Below are 14,489 nucleotides of genomic sequence, written 5' to 3' on the forward strand. Positions count from 1 at the left end.
AAAAAAAAAAAAAAAAAAAAAAAAAAAAAAAAAAAAAAAAAAAAAAAAAAAAAAAAAGCTTATAGTATTTTGGGCCGGCCCGGTGGTGCACTGCTATAGTGCACTGCTTGGGAAGCGTAGCGGCGCTCCCGCCGAGGGTTCGGATCCCACATACAGACCGGTTCCCGCTCACTGGCTGAGCGAGGTGCGGGAGCAACACCGAGGGCTGTGATCCCATTGCCGGTCCCGGTCCAGTACGGGGGCGACACTGAGGGTTGCGATCCGTTGCCGGACACGGAAAAAGACCAAAAAAAAAAAAAAAAAGCTTATAGTATTTAAATTCAAGATAAATTTAGGAAGAATCTTCACAGTGAAGTTTCATATCTAAGAATGAGATATGTGTCTTTCCATTTATTTAAACCTCTTTTCATTACCATGCTTTTAAGATTTTACTTTGTATACATTTTGCTCTGTGCTTTTTAAGTTTAACTTTGGGAATTTTACTTTTTGATTCTATTGAAATGTTGTTTATTTTCTGATTGATCACTTTTTTTTTTTTTTTGACCAGTAAGGGGATCGCAACCCTTGGGGTGGTGTCGTCCGCACCGCGCTCAGCCAGTGAGCGCACTGGCCATCCCTATATAGGATCTGAACCTGTGGCTTCGGCGCTCCCAGCACCACACTCTCCCAAGTGAGCCACAGGGTCGGCCCCTGATCACCTTTTATATGTAGAAAAAAATTTTGAAAATTTTTGATTTCTGAATACCTACTTTATACTCAGTACTTCAATGAATTTACTTAATTTTTTAAGTTGTTAAACTTTGATTTTCCAGGATTTAATTACTCCAACTATAATATTTTTGCCATCTTCTCAATGTTTATTCTTGTTCTTACTTGTGTCTAATTGCAGTGGCTAATACTTCCAAAACAATGCAAAATAATATGATTGTTGTGGGAGATCTCTGCCTTTTTCCCTCAATTTATTAGTGATGGTTCTAGAAATCCACCATTAAGCAAGAGGTTGAGTTTTGGTTTGAGAAATAAATTCTTAGGCTATTTAAGTGCTATAAAGGAATCAGCTTATTTTAATTTTTTTATTGGTCTAAAAAATGGAAATGGATATTGAAATTTATCAAATTCATTTTGGTCATCCACTTTGTTCATGTGGTTTTGTTTTTGATATAATAATGGGAAAAATCATTTTAATATATTCCCTAATGTTGAATTATCTCTGCTAAATTTTATTGGCTGATTTTTAATTTAGGAATTTTATACAAGTATTCTTAAGTAAGATTGATTGTAGTTTTATTTTTCTGCACTACTTATATCAAGTTTGGGTAAGAGTGTTTTGCAGTTTTACTCAAAGTGACTTGAAGTTTCTCTTCCTTTTCTATATTCTGGAAAAGAATAAATAGTATTGGAACTATCTGTTCTTTGAAGATCTGAAAGAATTTATTATTGAAACCATCTGAAACTGGCTTTTCAGGGGCTATGTTTTTTTTAATATGCTGAATTTATTCTATTGATATATGTCTTCTTAAGTTTTCTATTTCTTTTGAGTTCAATTTTTGTCATTTATATTTATCTAAGAGAGCATCCACTGTATAATTTATTTATAATTACAATAAATATTATTTGTGATTTATTTATTTAGAGATTTTCTTTTGTTTTTGTTTGTTTGTCTTGGCACCTAGCTGGTAGGGGGATACTCACCCTTGACCTTGGTGTTACAACACCGTGCACTCTAATCAACTGAGCTAACCAGCCAGCCATATTTAGAGATTTTCTATGTAGTCTCATGATTCTGAAATTTCTTTTTTCTTTTTTTATTATTTTTATTTTAACTTCTCAATATACATTATAGTTGATTTTTATGTCCCCTTACCTGGGGTATGGCCTCTTCCCCCCTCCTTATGCATCTGTTGCTTTTCTTTATTTTTAATTTTATTTGTACTTTATTTCTCTTTTTCTTGTTTTATTACTTATTTTACTGTTTTTCCCCTGCAAGAATTACACCTTTAATTATGTATCCTCCTATCTTTCTGATTTCTAATTCATCAATTTCTGCTTTTATTCTTTATTATGCCTCCTTATGCTTATTTTGTTGATCCATCTTACCTTTTTGAATAGAATATTTATTTAATTTGTTTACATTATCATTTGCTTGGTAAAATGTTTAATGCTATAAGGTTTTATCTTGGTCTAGCTTCCCAAGTATTTTTGCTAGTATCTTCAATATTGTTATTTTTTTATATTCTTTGTAATTTCAGTTTTGACTTTTACCTCAGTATTAAGATGTAAGAGAGTTTTAAAATTTCAGGTGTCCAGGTTCCTTCTTTTTATTATTAATATTTAGTTTTATTCTAGTGTGGCCAGAAAAAAACTGTTCTAATTCCACTTTCCTGGAATGTGCTGAGGCTTTACTTTGTGGCCTAATGTATTCTTTATTTTTAAAATTAAAATATCCCATTTCCATGCTTGAAAAGAAGTTTTATGTTAGATATGCACTTTGATATACATCTATTGGGATAATCTTATTGATTGCATTATATGTATTTCTTATTATTTTGTCACCTTATTCTGTCATGGCTAACAATGTGTGTTACTGTTATTGTGTTTCATTGATTTCTTCTAGAAGTTTATGCTTTTATGAATTGTTGACACTTTGGTTTTGGTGCTGAAAGATTTATAACACTTATAAGTTCATTATTTAAACTTTGGTCATTTTAACGGTGTATAGAATAGTATCTTGTCCCTGGTAATTGCTCAATTATTATTTTTGAATGTAAAATAATCCTTTATTCTTTGATAGTTTTTGACTTGAATTTACTCTTTTCTGATATTAATATTATGATTCTTTTAGTTTTTATTATCATTTACCTGGTTTATCTTTGACCTTTTTTTTTTACCTTTTTAAACTTTTCTGGGTAGTAAAAAGAGTCTTGGAGAGTTTGTTTTAGATTTGGATCTCTGCAGATTTGTTTTTTCCTATATTTTGGCCTTCTTAAAGAATCCCATATTTATTGATATTGTAGATATTTTCAGTCTTAATCCCTTAAATTTACATTATACTTTTTGTTTCTAATGCTTTCTTTCTGTCCCTGTCCCTGCCCCCATCATCTCTTACCCCATGGACTGTATGTATGAGTGTCTTTATGAGTGAGTGTGTTTTTCTTGTGATAATGTCAAAGGTTTATACTCTATTTTGAGGTCTTTTAGAGATTTCTTTGATAACTTTATATAGTGTTTTAGGCTCTATCAATTTATCAATTATCTATTGATTACTTACTGAGGTGGGTGAGAAAATTAACACACATGTGTTTTCCATATTGCTAATATTGTCATTTCAGTTGGCTAACTTAATAATTTCAAATGTATACTTAAATCTCAACTTCATGATATATCAGCTTTAAAAAGTAAAGAAATGTGAGGAAATTCCACTCTTATTTTTCTATCTCTCCTCAATCTGTTGAATTTGGCTTTTCTTTCTTTTTTTAAAATTGTTGAAATGTATAACATTTTCCTTCTGTAAATGTACTTCACATTTGGTGGTTAGTTTTATTTCTAAATATAAATGGTTCAGTTCTTCCTATCAGACTTTTTACTAGAGCTGCACATTTATCGCTTGGTTTGCTGGACTTTGGACACGAGTCAGGAAGGACTCAAGGGAGTCACTGAGCTCTTGATTGTCTGAAAGTGTCTGTTGTTGTCTTTCTACTTGAAGAGCAATTTGGCTGAATAGAAAATATTTGCTCACATTTTCCCCCCTTCTGAGAACTTTGTACACGTGGCTTATGTATTTTTCTGGTATTGGACATTAATGTAGAGAGAAACCTGAGCTTTTGTTCTATTTTATTTGCTTTTTTTTTGGTTTTGGTTTTGGTGTTTGTGTGTGTGTGCATGCAAACGTGTGTGTGTCCTATATACCTGAAGAATTTTTTCTCTGCCTTGACGTTCAGTGATTTTACCAGGAAATGTCTGTTTTCCTGAGACTTATTCATTTTTCTCTCAGACCTATGGTACTGGTCATTAGGGGCAGTCACGGTTATAGATATCAACTTGCTCTTCTTTCTGAAATGCTGTTTAGAGTTCTGTGCTAGGTTCATTCCATCTAGTAGGAGGCAACTCCTACCACATGACTTTGGAAATGTTCCTTATTTAGAAAGAGCCTGGTTATTTCTTCTACTTCCTTTTGAGAGCCTAGTGTTGAGTAACATATGTAGAAAACTCTTTTTTTTTTTTTTTTTTCCCTTTTTTGTCTTTTTTACTGACCGGCAACGGGATCGCAACCCTCGGTGTTGCACCCGCACCGCGTTCAGCCAGTGAGCAGGAACCGGTCTCCACATGGGATCCGAACCCTCGGCGGGAGCACCGCCGTGCTCCCAAGCGACGCACTCTCCAGTGCGCCACCAGGCCGGCCCAAGAAAACTCTTAATAAATTCCTTTGAATGTATAAATGAATGAGCCTGGACTGCTAACTCACCCTCCCTGCTGCTGACTCACCTTCTCTGTCTACTTCTCTCTAAACAGTGAGTGTTGCTGAGATTTTTCAGAATTTTTCCCTTCACCATCTCCCAAACCCCACCACACTCTGGAAGAAAAGAGAAAGCTGGATTGAGAACAGCAGTGATTTCTGCGATCTTCAATCTCTCTTTCCTTGAATGATACTTTTCAGAGATTAAGGCAGGAAGTTTCTTTTGTCTGATTACGGCTAGCATATTTTGTTTCGTTTGCTTGATTTCAAGTTTTTGTTTTAATACTGTTCATTCACTTGGTTTTAGGGAAAGGAGATACCTGACTTCACTTTGCCATCTCACCCCAATAGTCACAAAGATTTTCTAAACAAATTTGGAACCTTGAGAACAGAGCTCAGTTTCTTCTTTTTCCTTATATTTCTTGTAGAACCTAGTGTAGCTTGAGTACAATTAGCATTTAATAACTACTTACTGAGTGCATAAATAATATTTTATGGTAATTTTGGCTAATTTATGGCCTGCTGTTGAAAAAAAGGGAGATGGAGTGTAATCACCTTGGAACATGTATAGTTTTTGATTAATCCAAAGAGGCAACTGGCAGAGCAGTAGGGCACGGAAAAATCAGCCCGCATCAGAATGAGCATGTTTAGTGCTCACTGCAACCCTGGAAGAATTGAGCTCATCTATTGCTTTTGCCCCAACGTGGGAGATTGGCTCCTAGGGCCTCTGATAGGACACAGGTAAATGAGCAGGGAATTTATCAGGAGCACTTTGGGTTAGTTTTATCTTTCTTCAATAAACACATCAGTCTGAAGGGCACCATGTGAAATTCGTTTCTTAGATTCCTTGTATTGGTAAAGTCAAGGCTCACACTGGATCATTCTTCATTTTCCTTCCAGAACTTTCGCAGGCTGCTTAGGGGAAGTCTGCCGAGCTAGTTAATGCATATTTCTCTCTTCTTTCATGTGACTCTGTGTTTAGCCTTGGGCAGATTCAACTTCATGTCAGTGGGCAGTTTCTTTTCAGGGACAAAATGAAAAAGATTACAGAGCTTTATGTTGATGAGTCTTTTTCTGCATCTCAGTTTCTGTGTATTGATATTGTTTCTCTTTTTCCTCCTTCAGGAAGAAAGAACAGGAGTTGGATGGGCAGGAGGTCACTTATTCTGACTGTTGATCTTCCTCGCACCATTCAGCAGTGCATAGTTTTTCCTAACTGTGGTTCTGCCTTTAGCGGCAATTTGGGCTGTGACGTGAGCCACAGTGGGGGACTGACTGAGCCTCAGTAGGCGAGAGATGGATTGGGAAGGTGATTGTGGGTGCTGTAAAATTCTCTCTTTTTACTCAAATTCTCTAACAGAGTGAGGGTAAAAAAGACCAGAAATAGGAGTAAAAAAAATGTCTCGGTGTTTTTTGCTGATCTTATATTAGTGGTTTACTCTTTCCTATACAGGTAAAGTGCCCACCCACACAGTCTTTGAGGGTGGCGGGAGAATACTTCTGGGATGTAGGAGTCACTATGTGTAATGAGTACTAGAATACATACTGACATACATTAGCTACACAGATTGTTAAAGATTTTTTATTATGGAAATTGAAAAACATGCAAGAGTGAACAGAATATAATCATGCAACCCCATGTACGCAGCTTCAATAACTATGCCCCATGGCCAATCTTGCTTCATGCGTCCCCTTTCCTATTTTCTCCACTCCTGTGTTATTCCAGATGTCATATTATTTCACCTGTAAGTATTTCAATGTGTATTGCTAAAAGATGAGGATGCTTTTAAAAACATAACCACAAATATCACAACTAAAACATAATTAACAATGCTTCTTTGATATTATCAAATAACTAGTCAGGGTTCTAATGATCTCATAAATGTTATAATATTTTTAGATTGTGTGAATCCACACTTTATTTCTCATTTGACATGTATTTTAAGCTTCATTTAATCCAGAGGTTATCCCTTTCAATTTATTTATTTTTGTTTTCAATCTGTTTGTTGAAGAAATCGGGTTGTTTGTCTTAGAGAGTTTCTTACAGTCTGAGTTTTGCTTATTGTACCTCCACAGTGCTGTTTAACATGTTGTCCTGTCTTTTGTTATTTCTGTAAATTGGTAATCTAGAAGCTTGGTCAGATTTGGGTTTAATATTTTTGGCAACACCGTTTCTTAGGTAGCAGGGTGTTCTTCCATCAGGAAGCATAATGCCTGACTTTCCTTTTGTGATGGTAGAAAATCTATGGGATCAAAATCTCTGTGGTATAATGGTTGACAAAACCTAACCATAGAATATTTCATGCATTATTTTTTAAAAGTATGTCCTCTGCTGATAATTGGAACCAAAACTTCTATTGGAAGTCTTTAGACATTCAATCCTGATAAGCTAAGGCCGTGGCTGTGCTATTAGTTTACAGCCATAATGTGAAACTACTCACTGCAATGTGATGTTTAAATGTGGGCAAGTCACCACTTATGTGGTCACACAGATCTGGGGCTGAGACCATCCCCCTCGCTGTTAATCACAAAGGTCATGTTCAGTGCACTGCTTCTTGTCAACAGAAAGAATATTTTTAAGAGCCTGCCTTCTCAACTGCCATGAAGAGATACAGCCTCTACCCTTTAGGGGTTTGCCTTCTAAAAATGAAGGAAAGAAGGTAGGAAGGAAAGAAAGACAAGAAAAAGACAATTGTTCTTTATTTCCAAGGTACTGTTTTACCACAAGGATGAAGTCTTTTACTAAATATCTATCTATCTACCTATCTATCTATCTATCTATCTATCTATCTATCTATCTATCTATCTATCTAGTGGCTTAAATAATGAGAAATTTGGGTATTTCCTAGATGTTTAGCTAACAGTGATGTGTGGGCAAAGATAGGAAAATATTCCTTCAATACCTGCGTTATCCTTATTTACTAAACAGGAATATCTTTCCTAGGTGATGTTCTCTTTGCCTTGCTGATCACTTGGCTGTTCCTGGTAGTGAAAATGTATGGCATAGGAATATGTGGACATTAGAATCTTGTTTTGAAAGAGTAGTGACTTTGATGAGAAATCCACTTGTGGCTCTGACTTATGTGATATGACCGTATGCACAAACAAATAGTGCTCAAGTCTTCTTTTCAGAGCAGCTGCACACGCGGACAACATCTGGGCCAATAGGACTTCTGAATGGTTTGCAAACTACATGAGTCTCCCCTATACTGACAAGTGCCATCACTCACCTCTTCCTAGATACACCTCATCGTTCTATTTGTGTTTCAATGAATGTGTCTTATGTAACCTGAGTTTTCTAGCCTCTTGAGGTCAGTCATTTCACATTCAAATAAATGCATGGAGCCCCCATATCTGGGACAATAAGAAGCCCGGGTACCTCTTCAGGGACTTCTGAGGGTTTTGCAGAGTCCTGAGGGCCCAGGTATTGTCCCTGCCACTCCGAACTGCTCCTGGCCCTTTCTTTGGTCAACCCTGGCCATTTCCATGAGGCCTCAGCTCTGCCATGCCCCAAACACAGCATAAGCAGAAGTGCAGTCTGTCCTCAAGGTCAGCATGCTGGCCAGGCGTGGCGTTTTGCTGTCAGAGCGGCTGCTTCAGCTGCCTCCCTGGACTGGATTATCCCCACCTTTACAGGGCTGACTACTTAATCAGTCATCAGAGGGCTTACAGAGTCAGGTATCTATTTTAAAGAGAGAAGACAGGCAATTCTGTTAGGCGTGCACCTATTCTGACACACGTTTATGTAGTCTTGCCTGTGGGTGCCCAGAGAGTTCATGATGGACGTGGTGACAGAATCTGAGTGGTCTGCCTTCTGCTCACCCATCACTGGTGCCAGCTGTATATAAGTCCCTCTATAGTTCTGATGAGTAATTCTTGTTTTAGGGGGAGCAGAGATGCTTTTCATTAGTCTGTGTGGCACTTAGCCTGCCTGTGTGGTGGGGTATTTTCCCTACAGAACTTTTCAATATTTGGTGCAGTGGGTCAGAAAGAACAAACCATGGGGAAGGCACACTTCATCCCATAATGGGATGAGGTGGGTGGGGGGTGCTAAATCAGTCATTTTCTAATAATGCTCTGAGGAGGTGCACATCCTTGGAAGGCTCCAGAGCATAGGGTGACAAATTGTCCTGGTTTTCTCTGTTCTGAGAGGTTTCTCAGAATGCAGGACTTTGCTAAAATGGAGGCAGTCCCAGTCCCAGGCAAACCATGACAGTCGGTCACCCTATCAGGCTGCCACGGAGGGCATGGGGCAGGTGCTTGGTTCCTCAGCCCACCTCAGCCAGAGTTGCGCCACTTCTCTCAGCTTATACGTCAGCATCCTGAGTGAGATGCACTTAACAGAAGAGTTTTGTAGCCAAAAATCATTAGAGAACTGCTTGACTCGATGGCCTCCAAGGTGCTCTCCTGCTGCCACATTCTATGATTTAATTTCATTTTCACACATTTCCAGCCATTTGTCTGAAACTAATGACTGGAGCAAAACTCATTTAGTTCTCGTTTAGTTTATGGTTAAACGTGAAATAAAACAAAGCAGGGAAACCTTTTGTTTGTTCAGTCTTGCCTGTTCTGAGGCAGCTCTTGGTGCTGTGCTGTTGTGGAGACAGATGACACTCCCTGAGGTCCCACCATGCTTACTCTATCTGTTGTCATCTCCTAGTCCTAGTAGAAGCTCTGTGAAGTAGGCAGTGTCACTAGCAGCAGCAGCAGCAGCCACCTCATGATGCAGGCAAAGAAACTGAGGCACAGAGAGATGAGTAACCCAAGACTCATGACTGGTCAGGGCAGGACCCGGGCTGTGCAGGCGGTGAGCCCAGATGCAGGTGTCCCTGCTGATGGGGAACAGGGACTGCACTGGTAAGTGTAAGGTAGTGACATCTAGGCTCATGGAATCTCTTCTCAGCACCCTCCCCAGCCTATCAGGTCTTGGCCATCACCCTGAGATTGTCCTACTTTTTGTTCTTGTAGAAGCCCAGCCCAGAGTGGTATTCTTAGGCGTCAAGAGGTTTTAGGGATTTCCCAATAAAGAATGTGAAATCACATCACAACAAAGTTATTCCCTTGCTAATGAATCCTCTTTTGGGTCTTCTGATCACATCAAGGGAAAAGTTTGTGCCAGTGTTTACTTCCTTCCTATCACCGATGAACACCCTTTTTAAAAAAGAAAGAAGCTGTGGGCTGGAGCCCAGGGGCAATAGTATCTGGCTGGACTTGAATAACTCTTTGTTGTTTTCACTGTAATCATCTTTTTGCACTTAATTTTGATATATGGCAAATGATAATTGGTTTGTATTTAGGGTAGTGTTAGAAAGTACCTTTAAAAGGTATCTATTTAAGTGAAAAGCAAGTAATTTAAAAGTAGTAACTAACAGCACAGACGATGTACCCATGTGGCAAAAATTGTGAAGCATGTGATGGGAAAGACTGATTTTGTGAAACACTGGATAGGAGGAAAGGCTGCAGTTCCCAAGAATCTTGAAACCAGCACATGAAAGGCAGGAGCTGATTGACTAGCTAACATTTGGGGGTCAGTGCCTCAGCTCAGAGTGGGCTTTGCCTGGGCCTTCAAGGTACTGGTTGCAGAGCCCTTTGGAGAGTAGTGAGCCTTTTTTTTTTTTCTACTGGTTTTTAATATTTTTGAAATGCTCCCCTTCCATCAGACAAGGTAAGGAAAAAAATAAACTCTTGCATCAAGCTAAAAGGCTTTGCTTTGGGAGAATGCAGTCTAGAAAACAATTAGAAGTGCAAATTGGAATGCCCAATATGAGGCAAAAATGCTCGCCCTGGGTGCACACTAAGCCATGATGTGGGGATTGGATCCCGTGGCTCTTACAGTTGGAGCCTGATGGTCCCTCCCCTGGGTTTTAGAAGCAGACCAGAGTTGGGACCCCTCATCCAGCCTGAGAGCAACTGAACTTGAAGTGGATTTTCATGGGATCAGTTTGGGTGATTTTGCTTCCAAGCTTGCTGTTAGTACTTGAACTCCACAGAGTTGTGCCCTTTTTAAATAGAGTACTGCTAACTAAAGCAGAGTGAGTTTACATCTCCTGGTTAGCCCCTCAGTGTGATTCTCACACTATGCTATTGCTGTGTGGTTGGGGTCTGAGCTTGGCTTATCTTTGTAGCCCCCATCACTTATGCAGCAGTGGGTTCTGTGCACTGACTGATGCCTGGTACATGTACCTAATTCTCCTTCTTAGCTGTCCAGATTGCACACAGAAGTTGGGGTCAGTTTCCAGTAGCCATCAAAGAGCCCTGATCAAGGTTACCATAACTTGGAGACAAAGATTTTAGACCTATGGTTTTCAGCTACTTTCCTCATCACAGGAAATACTCAGCCACAGCAGCCACCACTCAGAGGCCTAGCAAGACAACTGTCCAACCACAATCAGAACATTCTCTTTGGCCCTTTTATTCCCTCCTGCAGTATGTATATAATCTCCATTTTTAGAATCGTGTTTTTAGGATGTCTCAGAGTCATGTTACTCCTTCACTCTATCTTCTATTCCCATTTCTGAAGGAGGCCTCAAATTCTTTCTTTAAAAAAAGTTCTTGTTAAAATAGAGGAGGAAAATAAAAAGAGAATTAATGCAAGTTTACTCACTAAGGAATAAAAATATTTTTGTCTTAAAAGTCCACTACCCCCAATCCTGTGATCTGTTGCACATAATAAAATTTTCTCCCCACCAGGAAACATCTGTATGGACTATTTCACTACAACTCAACGATGCTTGGATTTGAATCACTTCCAGATCCCACAGACACCTGGGAAATTATAGAGACCATTGGTAAAGGCACCTATGGCAAGGTCTACAAGGTAACTAACAAGAAAGATGGGAGCCTGGCCGCAGTGAAAATTCTGGACCCAATCAGTGTAAGTAATGGTAGTAAATTGTAACCACAATCTAGTGTTTCAGGCATATTGAACTTTCAACTTCTTTTCCTGATTTCAGGGATAATTTTCATGAAATCTGGCATGAAATCTCAAAATGGGTTATGATTTGTTAGCTCCTCTGAATGAAAGGACTCCACCTTGACTTTTGTTTCCTGTCTATTTTACTATTTCGGTTTTGGCTCTCTGGGCTCTTCAAAAGTTATTATTTTGGAGAGGGTGATATATTTCAGTCTCTGGTCTCTCTGTAAGTTACAAAATGACCCAGACTTGTAATACTCAGTCATCTTAGGCTGAACTCTTATTTCAGAATTCATGCAATATGCTGTTTTGCACAGTGAGGTTGTATGGGTCCTATCATGTGCTGGGTCCTTTTGATCTACTTCTTCTTAACTGCTTTGAAAATTCAGACATTTTTCAATAAAAAAGACATTTATGATAGTATTCTCAAAGAAAAATGAATATCATAAGACAATTTTATTAACATAAAAATTAGAAGGTTTAAATTAGGATCTGAATGCCCATCGTTAGGTATTTTGAAGATATGGTAATAATGAAATTAGAAATACATAGTAAAGGAGAATGACATCACAAAGATTTCAGACTAGATGATTCCTGGCCTCACTCCCCACCCCCTCCCCTGCCTCAAGAGATTAACTTACAAAATTAGAACACAAAACTGCTTTCTTGAAACCACTGGAACTTGGGAGAAAAGGAGGACAGGCTCTCTAAGTCCACAAAGGTTTGGAAAGCCATGGTGAGCAGGAGGAAGGATCACTCCAATCAGTTCCAGACCTAGTCACTCCCCAGGCTGGCATGGCACAGTGCATGGAGCAGCTACCTTGAGATGGCAAAGCTGCTGCAGCACTTTTTGCATGAGGCTACTTGGAGCCTGGAGGAGAGAAGGGTGCTCTGACTGCTGACAAAAAAAAAAAAAAAAAAATATATATATATATATATATATATATATATAACTTTGGAGTGCCCCATTTCATTTCCCAGGCCAGTGTACATACTCACAAGGTTCCCCTGTACCCACATAGGAGGGAGGGGTTGCAGCTAAGGAGAGGAAGGAATCATTTTGGGGAATTCCATTCCCCACCTTCAGGACCAGCATTGCATCATACACTGAGCGGGCCACTGGACCTTCTATCTCAGAGGTGAGAGGAGAGTGTAGAAGGTCAGTGTCTGATTTGCCCAGAGGTCTGTGAGTCTTCATGGGAAATTCGTGTGGGGCCTGCCTCATGGCAAATGTTTGGAGTGCTAGGAAGGGGGGAGCTGATCCACCACGCGTTTAGGAGGGTGCAGCTTGGCAGCTGATCTACTTCCTGATCAGCGTGGGTGCCACATAGCAGAAACTGGTCAATATGATAGAAATATAGGGGCACAATTTGCAGGAAAGGCTCAGTCCCATGCTGGATTTTCCAAACAGCCCAGTTGCTTTGTGGAGTCCTCCACATGACCTGGAAGTGATTAAAAGACCAATAAATAAAATATGGTCCACATAAAAAGTTTTTCCCAGACTGAGAAATAATGGAAAAGCAGCAATTTAGCTAAAGCACAGTGTTCAAGTTCCAGTCCCTGCAGTAAGTTTCCCCCAATCTGGGAATTAATGGCAGGACAGCAAATTAATTCCACTGCAGTGTTTAAGTGGTGGTAGTTGATATTAATCTACCACAGAATGGAAAAAAAAAAAAAGCCACAGGCCAGAGACAAACTTCTGATATTGAACAGTAAAGGTCTAACACCACCAAAGAACACTGTAAAACCTGGAAGAAGTAGCCATCTCCTCAAATGAACAGGTATCAATGCAAAGACAGAAATATTGAGAAAGAACAGAGAAATATGATACCACATAAAGAAACCAACAAAGCACCAGCAATGGACTCAGAAGAATAGCAAATATATGAAATATTTGACATAGAATTCAGAATAATACTCTTAAAGATGTTCAAGGAATCACAAGAAAATACAGACAAAAACTTAAATGATACCTAGAAAACAATCCAGGAGCAGAATGAGAAAATTGGCAAAGGAAAAGAATTCATTAAGAAAACCAGATAGAAATTCTGGAGATAAAGAATACGTTATATAGATTGAAAAACTCAATAGAAAGCTCCAATAGCAGACTTGATCAAACAGAAGAAAGAATCAGGGAGGTTGAAGATAGAACATATGAAATTATCCAATCAGAGGAGCAAAAAGAAAAAACAATAAGAAAAAAGGATACAGAATTGCAGTTTTCATGAGACATCTTTAACAAAATAATCTCTGCATAATTGGTATACCCAAAAGAAAGGAAAAAGGAAGAGACTTAGAAAACGTATTCAAAGAAATAATGGCTGAAACTTTCCAAAGTATGAAGAAAAATGACAGAATCCAGGTATAGGAAGCTCAGGCATCACCAATCAAATTCAATCCAAAAATGAATAAACCAAGGTGCATGATAATCAAATTATCAAAAACAAAGACAAAGAAAGAACACTGAAAGTAGCAAGAGAAAAGAAACACGTAACATTCGATGTAGGCCCAATATGGTTTTCAGCAGATTTCTCAGTAGAAACCCTTCAGGCCAGGAGAAAGTGGGATGATATATACAAAGTACTGAAGGAAAAAAGACTGTCAACCGAAAATTCTGTAACCAGCAAAGCTAACCTTAAAATATCAAGAAGAAATAAAGTCTTTCTTAGACAGACAAAAGCTAAGGGAATTCAGAAACACTAGATCTGCTTTACAGGAAATGCTTAATAGAGTTCATTAGTTTAAAAGACAACGATGCTAAAGTGTAACAAGAAAATATTTGAGGTTATGAAATTCACTAGTAAAGTAAGTACACAGGGCTGGCCAGTTATCTTGGTTAGAGTGCAGCCTTGTAACACCAAGATTTTGGGCTCACATCCTTGTACTGGCCAGCCACCAACAAAATAAAATAAAATAAAACGATAAAGTAAGTACACAGACAAACTCAGAGTATTACAATGTGGTGGTGAATAAACCATTTATATCCTTAGTATGAAGACTAAAGGACAAACCTAAGGTAATAACAAATACAACAACCATATAAGAGATAGGCAATATTTTTTTTTTATTTTATTTTTTATTTTGTCAATATACACTGTATATGATTATTATGGCCCATCACCG

At 38.5% G+C, this 14,489-nt stretch overlaps 1 protein-coding gene across 2 annotated transcripts in view; it reads left to right on the forward strand.

The window, feature by feature from the left end:
- The first annotated feature begins 11,142 nt into the window (after positions 1-11,142).
- MYO3B (myosin IIIB) overlaps positions 11,143-14,489 on the forward strand; it is a 393,995-nt gene continuing 390,648 nt past the window's right edge. Inside the window, exon 1 of one of the 2 annotated variants that reach the window (XM_008567646.1) lies at positions 11,143-11,327. In XM_008567646.1, coding sequence (XP_008565868.1) covers positions 11,181-11,327 — 147 coding nt within the window. In that variant the 5' untranslated portion in view covers positions 11,143-11,180. The remainder of the gene's footprint in view (positions 11,328-14,489) is intronic. The other variant, XM_008567647.1, reaches the window with a different exon arrangement.

The sequence above is a fragment of the Galeopterus variegatus genome, unplaced genomic scaffold, assembly GCF_000696425.1.
Source record: "Galeopterus variegatus unplaced genomic scaffold, G_variegatus-3.0.2 Scaffold335, whole genome shotgun sequence".
Lineage (NCBI taxonomy): Eukaryota > Metazoa > Chordata > Mammalia > Dermoptera > Cynocephalidae > Galeopterus > Galeopterus variegatus.